This window comes from Anopheles gambiae, chromosome 2 (assembly GCF_943734735.2).
Source record: "Anopheles gambiae chromosome 2, idAnoGambNW_F1_1, whole genome shotgun sequence".
NCBI classification, from domain to species: Eukaryota; Metazoa; Arthropoda; class Insecta; order Diptera; family Culicidae; genus Anopheles; species Anopheles gambiae.
The window spans coordinates 67,679,556-67,697,709 of record NC_064601.1 but is presented as its reverse complement, the minus strand read 5'-3'; the positions used below and the strand labels follow the sequence as shown (position 1 = coordinate 67,697,709).

The following is an 18,154-nucleotide window of genomic DNA, read 5'->3' as shown; positions in this document are numbered from 1 at the left end:
TAGGTAAAACAGTACATTGTAATTGATATCTAAACTTTGGTCTCGGTAAGACTGTAGTTTGTAATAGTGTCGTTTATTGATTGTGCACCGCCGGTACACTGCTGCGCGCGTTACGTACATTTACGCCAGCTGTTTTATGTGCTTCTGTTCTGAGGATTTTGGAATTAGCAAGAGTCACGTGGCAAAATGGCGCGATTCTGTTACTTCCGTTTACCGTTTGTTTGTTGCCATCGCTGTCGAATGGGAAGCTTTCGTTTGCCATTATCGATCTCTAGTCGATTGGCAGTGTCTATTTCAGTTGTAACGTAACTTCCGTTAAGAAAGGTTGTGGAAAATTCCTGTTCGAAGATAAGTACAAAAGTGTACTATAGAATAACAGAAGCGGAATATTGGTACAATCGGTCAAATTTCTCAAAAAGGGAAAACAACATTCAGTTGTTTAGTAACGTGTAGTATTGTGTAAATGAAAATGTAACGCAAAAAATGCAGATAATCATTATCCTAGCGCCGCTTGACATATCATCGGATATGCTCAATAAGTTCGGAAGCATTTCACATCATTTCATGTAAAAAAAGTGTAGTTGCACGGTTTCATTATGTTGTTCGAACAAATATATCCCATGTGACGAGGTTTTCATACGCATTTTCCTGTGCGGTTTCGTGGAAATAGCTGGAGAAATTAAAACGGGGGTTGATTGTCGTGGTTCATGTAATAATCGGAAAGATGTAAATGTAGCGAATGCATAAATTAAATGCTTCCACGAATCTACGAAGCGGGACAATGGGATATTTGATTACTTAAAAATATTTGCGTTTACTTAATGAAATGCAGTTTATCCCCAGCCATCGTCTGCATGTTTTGTTCGGGCATATTATACTAAATATAGTGCTTGTCTGTTTAGTTGGGCATTGAAAACATGTTTACCACTACCAAAAATACCTTTTGAAGTATTTACTAACCTGTTACTTTCTCCTCGTTTGTTTCGTAGAATCTCAACACAATAGTGAGGCCTCAAATGTAGCAGTAAATCAACAGCAGAATATCTCCATTCATCATGATACGACCGGATCTGCAGGCGTCGGAGTAGTTGCCGGTCAGTCTGACAGTGTACGCAGCACGCCGAAACTTAGCAACGATCGTACCTCGAAGAATGGATCTCAAATGCAACTGTCTCAATTGGCACCAGGCTCCGGAAGTGGTGGCCTGTCTGCCTGTGGTCTTTCTGGAGCAAACAGTACAGTTGTAGATGAAGGCGATACCATTACCGTGATCGAACGTCCGGTTCATATTGAAACTTCGGAACCATCAAAATCACCTCTAGGCGTCGTGAACACTACTTCCGTGCGGCTTAGCTTGTTGCCGTGGAATAGCCACAACCGGTCAGCGATCCTTTCGGGAAACAGTGGCAGCGGTATGGTGACTACCATCGACATGATGGCTGCATCGGACGGAACACTTCGTCCCGGGGAGATTGTAATGCGCACACTGTTCACGGACTTTACGGTGCAGGCGGAGAAGAAAATAGAATGTGTAATGCTGGATGGTTCGGACAGGAATTTGCCAAAGCTTCTCCAGCGGGGCGAAGACTATCAGTTTGACCAGCTGCTGCAAGCGCTCGGCTCGGTGGCGGAACATTGCTTGCCGTCCTTGCTAAAAGCACTACTTGCCTGGCACAAACATCAGATCTGCGATAAAAACATAAAGCGAGACCTGCAAACCGGTGCTAGCTCCACCGCACACCATCCGGCAAATAAATCGGGCTTGGATCTGGATTATCAACTGTTGCGCCGAGAGGCGGCGGTAGAGTTTATCTTTTGCCTCGCGCTTATTGAAATACTGCGCCAGTTTCCGTTCCATCCAGGACATGATGATATAACAAAGCAGATTGAAAATCTTGCCTTTCGCCAGTTTAAGTACAAAGAAGGTGCACAGACGGCACCGAATGCAAACGATAACTATCGCATTGCGGATCTGTACGCCGAAGTGGTGGGCGTACTTGCCCAGAGTCGATTCTCTTCCGTGCGCAAAAGGTTCATGACGGAGCTGAAGGAGCTGCGCAGCAAGGAGCCAAGCCCGTTCACGACGCACAGTATTATCAGCCTTCTGATGGGCATGAAATTCTTCCGCGTGAAGATGGCCCCTATCGAAGAGTTTGAGGCATCGTTCCAGTTCATGCATGAATGTGCACAGTACTTTTTGGAGGTAAAGGATAAGGACATAAAGCATGCGATGGCCGGCCTGTTTGTGGAAATTCTAGTACCGGTAGCAGCAACGGTGAAGAATGAAGTGAACGTACCGTGTGTGAAAAACTTTATCGATTTGCTGTACTCCCAAACGCTCGATGCGTGCACCAAGTCCAAACACAAGCTGGCCCTATTTCCACTGGTGACATGTCTGTTGTGTGTTTCTCAGAAATCGTTCTTTCTCAGCAACTGGCATTGCTTTTTGGCAATGTGCCTTAGTAATCTGAAGAACAAGGATCCCAAAATGAGTCGCGTTGCGTTGGAATCGTTGTATCGCTTGCTGTGGGTCTACATAATACGCATTAAATGTGAATCCAACTCGGCAACTCATTCAAGGCTTCAGAGCATCGTCAATTCGCTGTTTCCGCGCGGTTCAAAAGCAGTGGTACCACGTGACACCCCGCTGAACATATTCGTAAAAATTATACAATTCATCGCGCAGGAACGGCTCGACTTTGCCATGCGGGAGATCGTGTTTGAGCTATTGTGTGTAGGTCGTCCGATCAAGATTATTATGACGCCGGAGCGCATGAGCATCGGATTGCGCGCATTCATGGTGGTGGCGGACTCCTTACAGCAGAAAGATGGAGAGCCGCCGATGCCTCGAACAGTTGGCGTCCTTCCGTCCGGCAATACGTTGAGAGTGAAAAAGACCTATCTCAACAAAATGCTTACCGAAGATACGGCGCGTAGTATCGGAATGTCAAACTATTTTCCACATGTGAGGCGCGTGTTCGTTGACATCCTACGTGCACTGGACATTCACTGTGGCCGACCGTTGATGATGACGGTGATACAGAATCAAAACAAAGAATTGGACGAAATGCTTACCGGGGAACGTAAGCCGCGCATTGATCTGTTCCGCACGTGCATCGCAGCGGTGCCACGCCTCACACCGGACAATATGACAGGCCACGAGTTGGTGGATATGTTATCGCGGCTAACAATACACATGGACGAAGAGTTGCGCGGATTGGCGCACCAATCGTTGCAAACTTTAGTTTGCGATTTTCCCGAGTGGCGTCAGGATGTGATTCAAGGATTCAGTCAGTTTCTGGCTCGTGATGTAGTGGATACCTTCCCCCAGCTGCTGGACAATGGGCTACGCATGCTGTATGCATTTCTGACGGTTTGGCGAAATTTGCTCGGTGCTGGTAGTAACAATAACAGTAATAGCAATACGCTTAACACTAAGGGAGGAGGACCAGCAGGAACGGGCGGTGGCGGTGTACCGTTAGCTTCTGCGGGTCAGCCTGTCATTGGGCGTGCAACAAATCAGCAAGATTTGGGAATGCTCAAACCAAACCTCACACAATCAAACGTAAACGCGTCATTGAACGCGGCTACGATAAATTCCAACTCCAGTGGAAGCTCAGGCATATCTTCCATCACACAAACAACCACCATTACGGCGGGAGCCATTGGCGGTGGGGCGGGTACGACCAGTAGCAGTGGCATTGGGGGTACTGGAGATGGTACTACCAACACGACAGCGGCTGGCAGCACTACCGCCGGTGGGAAGAAAGGGCATGAGCTACCGTTAGCGACGACCATGCACATGGTGGAGGGTTTAGCGCTGGTTATGCTCTGTAACTGTCGATCACCACCGCGCAAATTTGCTGTTAGCATACTGAAAGAGGTAACATAATAAAATTCCTTTATTTAATGCGTAACATTTCCTCGAAATATTATACACCATCTGGTACAACTAAATGAAACTCATTTTTGCAGGTGAAAATACTGAAAAAACTTTTGGGCATTCCCGAAACAGAACCGGCCTTGATAGACGTCATTGATAAGTGCTGCCCACAGGTAAATGAAAACCGATGGCTTTTTATTCGCTTTAAAAAAAGCGGCGTTTAATTGTTGTTCAAATGTTGTTACCGTCCATCCACAGGTCCTGGAGAAATGTTTGCATATGCTACCTCAAACGGATCGAACGGCCATGCTTAATGCAAATATCATCGACCTTCAATGGATCGTGGACCGTAACAGTGGCATATGGACGACAGGTCACGTCGAGGAATCAACCAAAGCATCCACTTTGACGCTCTGTCTGTCCCAATCCGCCTTAGGCCAGGCTTACGATCCCTGGAGTGTGTGTCTGTTTGGATTCATGGAGCGCACGCGTGTTTTACAGCACTGTCCATCGGTCGTAGCGCAAGCATGGCCGATTTGCTATCAACGAGTGACGAGTTTGTTCAACGTTATAGACCCAACGTATGTAGAAGGCGTTCATCCTCAATCGAGAAATCGAAACTTAATGGAAAATACTATTCATGTTTCGACATTTTTATGATTGTTTTTCCCGTTTTGTATTCAACTCATTTGCAGCCCTGTAAGTGACAACCGCGCGTCGTTGCTTCGTAGCTCGGCACCAACGAAAAAACCCCCGTCCGAGGCACAACGTGACTCACTGGCACATCTGTGGAAAAACCAGGTGGCCCTTGCTATGCGTCTTATCCCACAAATGCCGAGTGTTGCTGTACGTTGTGCTTCGCCTGATCTCAGCTTAAGGTAAGTGTACGGCAAGGGCTATGTGTACATGGTAGAAGTGATATTATTTCTGAAATACCAATTGGACAAGGAATAGGGAACTTGTTGCCTTATGTTCGTCGATGGAAATTTATCTACATAAAGATATGTTCTGCAATACGTGTCTTGCTGTTCTCCGTTATATGTTAAGTATAATGGTGTTGTAAAATATAGTTTGACGCATATGATACCTGTCACTAGCAACAGTATTTACGATAAACTGTTGTTCACATGGTCATTTTGTTAGTTGAAACCTCTTTGTAGGTTACTATATTCGTTCTCTATTTTAATCGTTTAGCGTCTGTATGTGTATATATGTCTGTGTTTGTGTGTGTGTGTGTGTAGAAATACTTCTAATTAATAATAATGATCAGCAGTAGTGAGCACTATTCTAGATCATTGCAATTTAAACATTTGTATGTATCTTTTTTGTAAAATCAGATATTACGACGTATTTAGTGGTGGTGGTATTACATTTATGTGCATAATCATTGCAAAATTAAAGGAAGTGTGAAAAGTGCATCTAATATATAAATTCAATCAGGTTACAAAATCAGAGAATGGGCTGAAGTTTGTGATGATAATCGATTTAGATGAGCACAATTTGGGTACAGTTTATTCGTTAAGTTTCGTTTAGAATGTATTCATGATTAATTTAGTTAATACATTGATATATGTTCGTGCCGTTTTGTTTTGTGTTAGGAATGGTTTGCCTAAAAACAGCTAATTCGATTGTCGTTATTGAAAGTGAGTTTACTGATATTGTATTATTTACTTATCCTCTGTTTTGATGTGTTACTCATCCTGTCACTACTTAAACACAAGTGCACATAATTTTCCATATGCAGATGGACATATGATTCTTACATACTTACGAAGCCATGTGCGTTTTACGGATAGGATAGTGTGATCGGGAGTTAACAATCCATTTTAAACGTCATAACATACGAAAATATAGCACCGGTTTCGGTTTCATAGCTCATCGCGTACTGTAGTGTTTGTGTGATAATGTTAGGGTTTTCGAGGGAGAGTGTTGATCCTAAGCCATGAAGCTCAGCTAACTCACATTTCTCTTGTTAAAGGCACAATATGTTTGTTTTTACACCAATTACTTTTAGTTTAAAATTGCTTTGATGGTTTGTATAGCGTGTGCGTCCGGCTAATATTGCACTAGTATGGAAAGGGTTTTGGAAAACAAACAGTTGCTCTTTACCACTTTTCAGGAGGTCGCGAATTGTTGTTGTGTGTACACGCACAATAAACTTTTGAACAGTAGTGACATTGATTGAATGTAACACTTAAAGTATGTATTTTTCTTTCATGTTTCTTCTCTCTATGCCAACCGCGTCATATCCTGATAATCGAACAACAAATTCCACCGTTTATCGACTTCTACTCAACTCAACTATACGCCATTCTTCTACTTTACAATCACTGCTCCGACTTCATCTTAAAACAAATATATAACGAAAATAAATAAACACATTCATTTGCCACTTTCAATATACTCCATTATCATCGGTATATTTATATGAACATCAATGCGACACAACACAATGATCGCATAATAATCGTATTATAAAAATTGCAAACATGGAACATAACGAAATACGTTTTATAAATTTGTTTCGTATGCTGTATCGTACCCTATCTCATAACTGTTAATTTGTGGACGATTATACATGTAAAAATGCTATATATGATCGATTAAATGTAAATTCCAAATTGGATTGATCATTTCGTCCTACCTCTACTCCATCCTCCGTAAATGGTGCTTATAATCGGTAACAATGTTCACCATTCGCATTCAAACACATTACTACACGACACTATCAGTCTGCATGATCAGTCGGATTCCCGCTCGTTGTCTGACTCTTTGGACAATATACCGTCATCCGTGTTTGGACCAGAAGGAATCGTGACACGCTTCACCCTACCTCTATCCTATGGTCGCAAAGATGCCAGACATAAGAGACAAGGGTAACGTTTATTTTAATTTTTTCCGGCATAGTTTTACAAATGATTACTTTCCGTTTGTTTTTTTATTTGTTTCATTTATTATTTTGTGTTCATTCATTTCTTCTTCGTTATCATTTATGTTTCACTCGCGATCATAATTATTGGTTTTGGATGTGCCCATTGTTCCGTTCTTGTTTTTTTTTGTTTGTTGTTGTGGCAGATTGTGGCACATTTATTTGACGTTCATTCTGATTTCATTCATTTAAAGTATGTTTCAGTTACGTTGAAACTAAGAGACACATGAATATTCGTTCTCTGTTGTTGGTGTTAGTATTTACTTTGCGTTGATCAGTAGTCAGAAAATTTAGTGTTGCTTGATCTTTCCGACAGACATTCATTACACATTACAGTTTAACTAACCCTAAAATGGTAGCTGATTGGTAGCATCAACAATATTTGTTACACTATTTGAGGTACAAGTTAATCAAGTAAAACGATATTTGGCAGTAGATGTATTCGTATGCTTTTAAGCATTATTTTCCTGCAACAGACGTTTTGTTATATTTTTAAAAACCTCTAACCATTTTTAAGCGTACTTCAGAGTAATTTTTGCAAATAAGGTATTTTGCAATTTTTTTTAAATATTAAATGTAGTGTTTTGAAGCAATGAATTGTTTTTTTTTAAATAAAAATAAGTCAAAATCATCAACAATTCTGAGCTTATGTATTTTTATATACATGAATAACAATATATAATAGTATATAGAGATATTGTTATACGATATAACAACAATACTAGCTCCACAATTACTCTTCAACGGCATAGCGTATACGTATTATCAAAGTATTGTGAACGTATTGTGAAAAAAGATTGGTAACAAAACGACTCAATTTTTAAAATAGTTCCTCTTGTCCACATTTGGATGTAGTAAAATGATGAGGAACATTTACTTGCTCATTTTTGCTATTGTTAGTAATACTATGCTCAGTATGATTATTATCATTATTATTATTATTATGTGTCAATTGAATCAGGCAATTGCATATTACTTCTAGACTGTATTGATGCTGCTCAGTCGATCGAAACGAGGTTGGCTAGAGTCTATAATGCAGTATTGCAGCTCATTTGTCATCATTCCATCACTATTACCATTGTTACTACTTTTACAATATATAGCGCGTTTTACTTTGTTCAATTTTTATCTTAGCCGCTTGTAGCATGGTAATGGTTTATGGTGCTGATATATGTTGTAAAGTTGTTTCATTGTTTATTTCTTTTTCTCTCTCTCTTTATCTCTCTCTCTTTCTCTCGTTCTCTTCCTCCCTGTTTCTCTTTCTCTCTCTCTCTCTTTTGAAATATCCCGTTAAATTGGGTTTCCTTGCAGCTCTTCTCCGGACTCCTTGTCAGCGGATCGAAGCGACAAATCCAGTGGGACGAGCGCTTCACCGGTAGCACTTTACAAGCTGGTGATACCGTTGCTACGCTGTGAAGTCGTCGATATACGAGATGCGGCCGTTAATGCACTGGGAATGATAAACCATGACGCGCTAAAGTGAGTAGGGATTTATGTACAAAGTTGTTCGTTTTCGTTTGATTTTTTTACATTGCTACTAGTTTAGGTTTAGTGATTTAGGTATAAAAAAACAAACAAACACAAACAGTTTGCGTGTTAGAAAAAATCAAATAATCGTTAACTATTTTTAAGTTCTCTTAAACGTGTCTTATCCACTAACAAATAGATAAATAATCTAAATTATAGTCCCATGAATTATCCTATCCTATCCTATCCTAACTCCTATCCTATTTAAAAATTAAACTTAAAACTTGTTTTTATTCCAAACTATGCCTTCCCTAACTATTCACTTCACGGGCCGCATTGTTTCACAAATAACGTTGTTATTTGCAAAAAGCAAAAGATTGAAACCACTGTATTTAAAATTACCTTCGCGGCACGTGCCCTTCGTGCCGTAGTTTGGAGGCCCCTGCTTTAAATAGCAACAGTCCTAGGAATACTGTGCATGCTTTTTTTACAGTTGATTATTTGCACTATTTTTATGTTTTAGATGAGAAAGAAAATAATTTGAATTTTTCTAAAAAAAAATATTATACGCAATATGTTTAGTTGAGCAAACTACATAAAATCATCTATTTAAGTTTTTTGTTTCAAAATCAATGGTCGATTGGTAATATAATCGTATCGTATCAAGTATTGCTAGCTAGTACAGTTATTACGAAAAAGGGTATCCTTTTCGGTCTTATTTTTTGAAAAGTGTTTGCAACTTTACTTTCCTATTAAGCATAAATAGCAATAGAGGGAGGATTCTTGCCCTATTTGAAATAATTTAAAAGTAAATGCCAAACTCAAGTTGATTCTCCTAGCAAGATCTGTCTATCCAATTACGTGGTATTAATAAGTCATTCAGTAAGCTTGTGCTATGCCAGAATGACCGTGCATTTGCCCCAAGAAGGAGAAAATTGGAATAACATATTTTGGCTAACGTGTTACATATTCTGTGGCCAGAACAGACCTTGCATGAAGAGGAAGTGTATGATCAAAACATCAATTTAAAAAGTACATCTATTTTATATTCGTTCATCGAAACAGGGTTCCATTTACCTTTGATCTTAGATTTTGATCTTGTTTGTTTTTCCATTCCTATTCGCGAGAAATAGTATCTGTAGTGCATCAATCGAATCGTAAATATATGCAATTTCAGAACTAAAATATATTCTGATTAACTCGAGGTTTTTTAGTGATGTGGAGATGAATAATAACAAAATGTGAAAAAGTGAACGAGATTTTGTATTAGTTTTTTAAAATAATATTTTAAATTATTTTAGTCAAAATTAGGCATTTTTTTAATGTTGATTGATTTTAGTTCAACACATTGTACAACGTATAACATAGTAACACTTAATAACACATAAAATATGTTACAATCAAAGTTTATTACGCAGGAGTGATTATGTTACATGAAATTTGAGAATGTTAGTAATAATATTATAAGAAACATACTGTTATATTTTAACACGCTCCTTATTTTTAACACGATTTAAAAGTAACGGATATAGAAGGCTAGGCAAGGTTAATTATACATCTCATTCGTATTCTCATGACACTTTTTATTTCATATTTTATTTTGATCCTAAACCACAATAGGGACCTGATGGAAGAGCTAGTAGTATATATACGTGAGGCCATTGATCGCAAGCAAGAGAATATGAGACGCCGCCGGCGTCGTGATGCATTGCGGTTGCAACTGGTGCGTGTGCTGGAGAAGATTGCCGAGAACGGCACGTTCGGTATCAGCCAGTTCGTGCTGGAGCGGGAAACGATGTCGCTGCATCCTACCTTTGTTGAGTACATTGATGGTGCACGCCTCTATCTGGAAACAGAAACCGACGGCAAGGACAGCAGTAGTATGCGTGAGGTGAAGACGCATTTTTGCGACTTTATTCGCAAGATGATAAAAAACTTTTCGCTCGAATCGTGCGGCACGCTATTGTCACGTGAGCTGAAACGGAACCTGGTCAATCTGTTCGTCGGATGGAGCGGTACAGCATATGCTCTACCATTTGCACACGGCCACCACGGATCGTCCCATCATGGCAGTCATCATGGGGTCGGTGCTGGTGGCAGTGGCGGTGGTAGCATTAGTGGAATCGGCAGTGGAGTTAGCGGCATTGGTGGTGGAACCATCGGAGCGAGTGTATGGGGAAGCTCGAGCACAACCGCGGGCATCAGCTCGGCGGCCAACACTTCCGTTGGTACCATCGCAGCGGAAGAGGAAAAATTACAATTTAGCGCATTACAGGTAGGTAAAAGGAAGCTTGATAAACTTACACAGAATCACGATATCAATCAAATATGAAGCATCCATATATGTGTATGACGTGGTAGAAATGCTGGGTGATTTTCCTATAATTGGTATCATATTGAAATAGAGTTTTATTGAGAGGATGTAAATGTTGCTCCAAATTGAATCGAACTAAACAGTCAATGATGATGTTTCAATGTATGCATTAAATTGTATGGATAGATTATCATGAACATAGTCTGGCACTTAAATTGCTGTGATGTAACATAATTTTTTTGGAAATGATTGAACGAAAAAATGAAAAAATAGTTAAACAATCTACGGAGATTTAAAACATGTATATTAAATTCCTCTTATACCATTTCGTCGATTCGTGTTCAGTATAAGCATATGTTGGTTTGGTTTTGAATCTTCATCTCGAACGTTCCTTTTCCGTTGCAGGCTATGTCGGCGGTTTTGTGCTGTGGGCCATGTTTTGATCCCGGTCATTTGGCGGAAGATGGTGCAATTTATAGTTGGCTGGACATGCTAATGACTTCCAAAGACGAGAAGGTAAGTACGCAAATCAAAGGTAATAGTGTAGGGTTGGCTTGTGGTAAAACGACTTACTGTCATTCATCAACTCTTACCGCTCTTGTTTAGGGATAGTTTATTATGAACTTTGAAGTGAATATTCAGGATATGGATCATTTTCCTTGATTTCTTCCAGTTTTGTCTGGAAGCGTTTTTTTGTAATTTAAAAAACGAAGAATTTCATTTATACTACAATGTAAAATGTTTTGATATCATTGGGAAGAGATTTGATCTACTGTTGACCGTATTGGAAGGATTAAAGATAAGATTTTGTATCCCACCTGAATCATTCTTTGCATTTTCTCCTTCTTTTTTGACATAACAACCGTTGTCGGTCAAGGCTTGGCTTGACTAGTGGGCTTGGCTTTCAGTAGCTAACTAATTACACATAGTATGATTGTCAGTCCTACGTATGTATGGGGGCATGGTCCAATCGAGGCTCGAACCCATGATGGGCGTGTTGTTAAGTTGTGCGAGGGATAACTGTACCACCAAACCGGCCAAAAATATTATCTAAATTATCCAATAACAACATTCCATTACTACGCAATGATGTGCGTTGTATTTTATTACGGGCAATTTTTAGAACATCACTTTTATGTACAAGACAAATTATGTAGGTTTAATGTCGAATTCATTACTCAGTATGAAACATTATCTCCTTAAAATATGACCTAGTAATATATTTTATCTCCTTTACTTACTATATTATTTTCCCCAGATTTATGAGTTAGCCAAGGAAACGGTGGTACTGCTACTTGAATCCAATCCCGATATAGGTCAGCTGCTTGAATGGGTCATCGATCGTTGCTATACAGCTTCTCCTCGTGAAGCAGATGCTTGCTTCTTGGCATTGGCGGTTATATTTAGTGCAAGGTAAAATTATTATTGTTATCTTTGTGTTGGAGGGTGTAAAAACTATTTAATTATACATTACAAAGTTATAAACATTTATCATTTTTAATTATTTTTTTTCTTAACCAATGCAACATTTATTATCTTAAAAGTGTGTGTGAACAATGTACATGTGTAAAATTTTAAATTGAATCATGTTTTTTCAGGATTTTATGCTAACAGATAATTTTCTAACAAAGGATACTTTTCACAGTTATGTCTTGTTTTTCAATTATTTTAAAAGCTTTCTTTGGATTTCCATCGATATTGACGCTCCAAAGACAGACGAGCTTTCACAAATGCTCCCTAGCACGAAGAAATTGTTTGCTAATGAGTTTGCTATAGAGTGCTTTATTTCTGCAGTCTCAGCATACCTTCATTTAGTGCTAGTACCGCGAATGCGCTATCATTGGCCTTATTACCAGTGGCAGCACAGGATGGAATAAAACGTTACTGCGCTTTAATGTTTACGATTGTCGTCGTAAAGCTGTTGCTCTGTTGTCCGGCACATCGCGTTGGGCGTTTTTTGTGGGATACTACATTTGATCTTGATGTCACTTGATTCTCAATTTCAATTAGGTCAGGTTTACTGTCAAATGTGTATGGATCAACAAGTAATACTAGAATACTAGGTGCTTTATTCTTGAATATGCACTTTAATTATTGCATCACTGTAGGCTAAGGATCTTCAAACTTTTCGTTAGAATAGTCAAGCCCTATACGCACATGGAATGGCTTGATCTGTACGGGGCTTGAACACATGACGGAAGTGTTGCTGAGTCGTACAATTCTACTTTTGTATCAAGAGTCAGAAGTAATTGTACGTCTACTATACTTACGCAAATATAACTAACCACAAATAATCACAGCACAAAATATATTAATGTTCCAAAATGGATTTATATTGTGTCTTTTAATTGATTTTGATTTGTCTCATATTGAAATGATTGCATCACAAAATTACCTTGTTTACGGGAGAGTGGCTATGAATAAAAAAATAGCGCTTTGTTCCGAAAGCTTCAGCAAAGTCGGGATGATGCACCATTTGTAAATGCTACCACCCCAAAACAGAGAGGCGAGAGAGGGTCTACAATATTGGCAGTATATTGAGCAACAACACAGCAGTGTGGAATAAGTTGCTACATAACAGCTTGCGCCGACGCGACACTCGGAGCATTTTATGTGCTCTCAAGTTCCTTATCAATTTCCGGTTTTACGACCGTCGTGAGTTTGCAAAATTCGTGCAGATGGGTAGGCTAACCTATAACGCTTTACGATCCATCAAGCATTTCCTTCGGCTTGGTGGGTTGGTGGAAACGAGTGAGGTCTGTGGATAGAATTGAATTGGGCAGGAAATCTAGCGGCAGATTGGTGGTGTGTTTGGGGCCCGGTTCAACAGAACTCTTTGTCAATAGGGACAACTTGAGCGCTCACATTTTTACCTTTTGGGAATCCTATGGAAGGTAATATAACACGTTTTGAGCATCCGCATAAATGCATCGGCGCAATCAGAATATTGGAAAAACGTTACATCTAGATGGTGATAACTGAAACGTGACTAAAGTTTATGACAATGCTGCTATTTCCATGTACCACCTAATGATCTATTGTAAGCCACATTATTATTTTTACCTTCCTATAAAGAGTTGTATGTTAATGTGTTTGTTTTACGATTTATGTTAAATTGTAGATATATTGATTGTTTATGTTACACTATCGTGCTCAGTGTTACTAAACACATTGAGTTTATGGTCGCCTTTAGTTCATACATCCTTGGTTTGGTTTTATATGTAATTAGAAACATTGTTGGTCCATTTTGTTCGATAATAATAAATTTTGTTTTTCGTTATATTTATTTCCCAAAATAATCATTACAGAGAATATCCGTGTGACCATTATACATCCGTGATCAATGTAACGTTACTGATGACTGGCTGTCCCCGTGTGGAAGTGCATTCGACAGCTCTGCAGTTGTTGCAAATATTGGACAAGCGTTTCTTTGGCAACGTTGGACCGCTGCAGACAGAAAATGATCGAGGTGAGTAAAACAATTGATTGATATAAATTATGAGCACAATTAAATAATATATAGGTATTACTATTTTTTTCTCTGCAAGCTTTAACTTTTGGTTGGTTCACTTTGGATACATTTTTGTAAATTTTAGTTTCTTTTTCTTCTTTGGTACAACACAACAGTTGTCGGTTAAGGCCTGCCTGCCTTGTCTGTGCCCTATTGGGCTTGGCTTTCAGTGACTTATTGATTACACCATAGCAGGATATAGTCAGTCCTACGTATGGGGGCACCGTCCATTCGGGGCTTGCACCCATGACGGGCATGTTTTTGAGTGGTTCGAGTTGACAACTGTACCACCAGACCGGCCCTACATTTTTGTTTAGTATGTCTGATAATTAGACAAGAATAACGCAAATTATTGCAGCGCAAATGTTGGTATAAATTGATCAATTTGTATTATCACGTACGGGAAAGCATCACGCGACTAGCTTAAACATTTCACGTCGAAATGTATGTACCCAACTGTCATGCTTTCATAGACTACTTATCACGATTCACGGCGTGATGCTATTTGGTGGTGTGTCTGCGTGCTTGATTAATCGAGGAGCGACTATTTGTTGAAATCTTCCGCTAGAAAAACAATTTCTTATAGCTGATGTTAACTAACTAATATAAATATAATGAATTGTCATAAATGTCTGAATAAAACAATCCACATATTACAGAGCCCTTAAGGACCACCATATTTTTCTTCAAAAAGTATCTGCAGATATTAAGTTTATCTTTCCTTTCAGATAAAGTTAGTTAATAATTTATTTTCCCCGTCATAGTTAGTTCCTGTCACAATTCTTACAAATGCGTTTATATATTATTCTTCGATGCAACTCATGAGATTTTGCACCACCTATATATCGTCTTATCTATTCTTTAACAGTAAGCAGCTGGTAAAGGTCTTGAAAGTATTTGAATGTTTGTTGAATTATTGCCTTTAGGCTGGACATTGGACAGTTATTGTGCTGTATGTAGTAACTGTACCATTCTAACTCTTCCCGGCTGAGCCAATTATGAGTCTTGATTGTTGGAATTTTTTTAAAAATATATTCATTTATTTATTTATTTTTATATATTTGTTTATTTTTATTTACTTATTTATTTATCTATTTATCTATTTATTATTTATTTATACATTCATTTATTTATTTAATTATTTAATTATTTAATTAAATAATTCTTAATTAATTGATTCATTTATTAAATTATATATTTGTATAGAAAATAATTTATTTATTTATCTTTTTTATCTCTTTATTTATTTATTTATTTAGTTATTATTATAATTTTGTATTTATTCATTTTCATTTTTATTTATTTTACAAATGTTTTGAGTTTATTATTACATTGGTTATGAAAGCACGTGTTTTGTGCCTTCACCTGCCAATGATTTCCCAGCGAAGTATTATTTATATATTTGTTGGGGTCATTGGATCATACTTTTTTTACCAGGAACTTAACATTATTTACCAGGATCTTCAATTTTAAAGATTTTTTCATGTGTTTTTTTTATCGAAATGTCATCCTATATGGCATGATGAAACTCGATGAAATGTCAAATTCTTCACGCGCCCACACATTGTGTGAACATACTCGCGAGGAAATAGATTGTTTATGTGTGGACTTTTCATCGAATATCATGACATGTAATCGATTTTGGCTTCACGTTTCACTGCGCCGCCAAAATCACTGTACTAATTGGCAGTATGTCTAAACGCAAGGTGAAAAAAGGCTGAATTGTGAAAATGTCTTGTTGTGTTTTTTTGTTGCGTTTAACTACGTTTATTATGACTTTCCATTGCATTGTGTTTGGAATGTGTTAATGATACGTCTTACCCTTAACACCCACCCTTGTACAACACCAAATTGTTGGTTCAAACAATTGGAGGAATGGCTGTATTACCTTGTGTATCACCTACAGTTTTCTTTCAAGTTCAAGCAATATTTGAAACAGTTTATTTTACAGCCTTGAAATAAGCGTGCAAAACCCTTTGCTATTGTTATACAAACTGTGTATAGTGCTACAGGTGCAAAACAAAACAAATTACATTACCTGATCTCTCCAATCCAAGACCGTTGCGTACGGCTCGCGATCGCTGCACAAGCAATGGTACTGTTTACTACGGTGCGACTGGCACATGGATGCAGGATTGTCTCCTACCGTGTACGTTGCCCGATTTATCAAATTGATGAAGGAATAATTACAGACGAAATAATACTCTCGACAATCTTCGCCAGTTGCGGTAAAATATGCCTCAATACGGGCGGCATACGAAATCAGCGCACAGCCAATAAAGTACACATTATCATTCACCAGCAGGGTGAAGTGGCCGATTGGTTTCCTATGCGTGTGAGAACCACAACATGGTTAAAATAACGTAATATCGTCGATGGTGCACGAAGGAACCCTTTTTTGCCCCCTCTCATACGTTGGGCTTACTTACTTGACAGGGTGGTTAGGGTATTTGGTTAACATTTCGATGCTTGTGTCCCAGTACTCATCAAACCAAGCGTTCAGCGAACTGTTCACTATCTCGGTTAGTTTGAGCGTTCGTCCGCATACGGTGCGTCTGGCGATGTTTTGTCCAGCGTAGCGGTACCGTTCTGTGCTGCGGCAATCATCATGCTCATAAATACACCTTTTCACGTTACATTCAGCCAGCGTTTGAAGGTCTTCGTCCACACGCTACGGAAGTGGAATGATAATGAGCTGACTGATTAATTTGCTGGTGGTGGTGAAATATCCGCGAAATGTATGCGAAAATCCTTATGAATGGTAAAAGGATGCGCTTATCCTCAACTAACTTGAAATTAATTTGAATAGTGGCATATGCGAATTGGCGAAACTAATGCAATAGTACCAAAGGCCGCATTCTTTTTGCTTTGTTCAACTTGATGCAATACCGTTAGTCTAGTGTTCAGGTCGTCACAGAGTGCAGCAAATGGAAGTAAAATTTGGATGCATTAAACAGATTTCCTAAAGAGAATACTTGAACATTATATCACCGAGTGCTTTTCATTTTTCTTTGTGAATTCGTTGAAGGTTGAGAAGATGCCTCACCAATTGAACCATCCGGACTGCCGGGCGATAGTGATGTATCGAACCGCAAGCAAACAGATGTCTCAGGTGGTTGTGTGTATGCAGTATGAACTGCAGATCCTTTTTGGTGAACTTGTGCAGCTTAGGGCTTTTGCCGGTGCAAGCGGGACCATATGACTCGTTGAATTTGCATCCACAACCAATATTCTCTTTTCTCGGAGGGCAATAGTTATTGTCACAGTAGTCGTAACGCGAATGGTGTTTTGACGCTCCCGAGTAGTGCACGAGTAGTGCAAAGAAGGCCACACAAACTAACACTCGCCGCGGGTGCATGTTGATATTATCTGAAGGGCGATAGACGAATGCGTCTTTCTGGGTGTATCGAATCGTAGTTGTTAAAAGCCAGTTTGCAAAGGACTGCACTACCGCACCGCACCATCCAGCTCCATCATCACCCACCGAAAGCGTTTGAGTAGGTGTCCCCAACTGTGTGCAACATTCTCACAGTGGTTTTATGTTTGGGTGAATAGATACCGGGCGACGTATCGTATGTATTTGTCGTTTGGTTTTATTTTCGATTCGTGCGAAATAGAGGAAATGAATTTCTTTAAACCCCACGCCGTAGTTCCCCATAAAGTGAACCGTTCGTGAGCTGTGGAAGGGCTTGCACACGCAGACATAGGACACATAGGATCGTCCCATCTTTTGCTTTGCCCGGTTTCGCCGTAGTGGATGAGTGGGATGTTCATTGCTAAACCATTCGGAGACAGTTTCTAGGCAAACCATTCGGAAATCGTAAACCTATCTGTTGCTCGTATTTTTTACGAGCGTATTTTTGCTGCCCGTGACCCACACGAACGGAGATGCGGTAGGGTTTATTAGCAAGAAGGATGGGAAGAAACAACTCTATTCCGTATCGTTTGAGATTCAAATCCCAAATGTAGTTACGTTATTTTTCTTCTAGTTTTGTCTAGGTACGCATCATAAATATGTATTGCTTATTAGTACTTTGTTTTGGCACTACT

General features: G+C 39.1%; 2 protein-coding genes across 6 annotated transcripts in view; one reads left to right on the top strand and one right to left on the bottom strand.

Annotated features, from left to right (window-relative positions):
- Positions 1–18,154, top strand: part of LOC1275103 (protein furry) — a 45,902-nt gene that overhangs the window by 7,764 nt on the left and 19,984 nt on the right. For 3 of the 5 annotated variants that reach the window (XM_061641161.1, XM_061641159.1, XM_061641160.1), the window contains exons 2-11: positions 990–3,883; positions 3,976–4,056; positions 4,142–4,464; positions 4,579–4,761; positions 6,616–6,759; positions 8,124–8,291; positions 9,900–10,554; positions 10,999–11,109; positions 11,852–12,006; positions 13,902–14,062. In XM_061641161.1, coding sequence (XP_061497145.1) covers positions 990–3,883; positions 3,976–4,056; positions 4,142–4,464; positions 4,579–4,761; positions 6,616–6,759; positions 8,124–8,291; positions 9,900–10,554; positions 10,999–11,109; positions 11,852–12,006; positions 13,902–14,062 — 4,875 coding nt within the window. The remainder of the gene's footprint in view (positions 1–989; positions 3,884–3,975; positions 4,057–4,141; positions 4,465–4,578; positions 4,762–6,615; positions 6,760–8,123; positions 8,292–9,899; positions 10,555–10,998; positions 11,110–11,851; positions 12,007–13,901; positions 14,063–18,154) is intronic. The other 2 variants (XM_061641164.1, XM_061641163.1) reach the window with 1 other exon arrangement.
- LOC1275110 (antigen 5 like allergen Cul n 1) lies at positions 16,023–17,780 on the bottom strand. The gene is made up of 3 exons (XM_314286.5): positions 17,151–17,780; positions 16,534–16,775; positions 16,023–16,431 (listed from the first exon to the last, which is right to left on the bottom strand). Exons 1-3 carry the CDS (start codon positions 17,460–17,462, stop codon positions 16,134–16,136), a joined length of 852 nt encoding a protein of 283 aa, XP_314286.5. The 5' UTR covers positions 17,463–17,780; the 3' UTR covers positions 16,023–16,133.

Coding starts and splice junctions, on each gene's coding strand:
- LOC1275110 (XM_314286.5), bottom strand. CDS start 17,462: ATGCACCCGCGGCGAGTGTTAGTTTGTGTGGCCTTCTTTGCACTACTC. Junction 16,776..17,150: donor CAGTCCGGATGGTTCAATTG/GTGAGGCATCTT, acceptor CCACTTCCGTAG/CGTGTGGACGAAGACCTTCA. Junction 16,432..16,533: donor TACCCTAACCACCCTGTCAA/GTAAGTAAGCCC, acceptor TCACACGCATAG/GAAACCAATCGGCCACTTCA.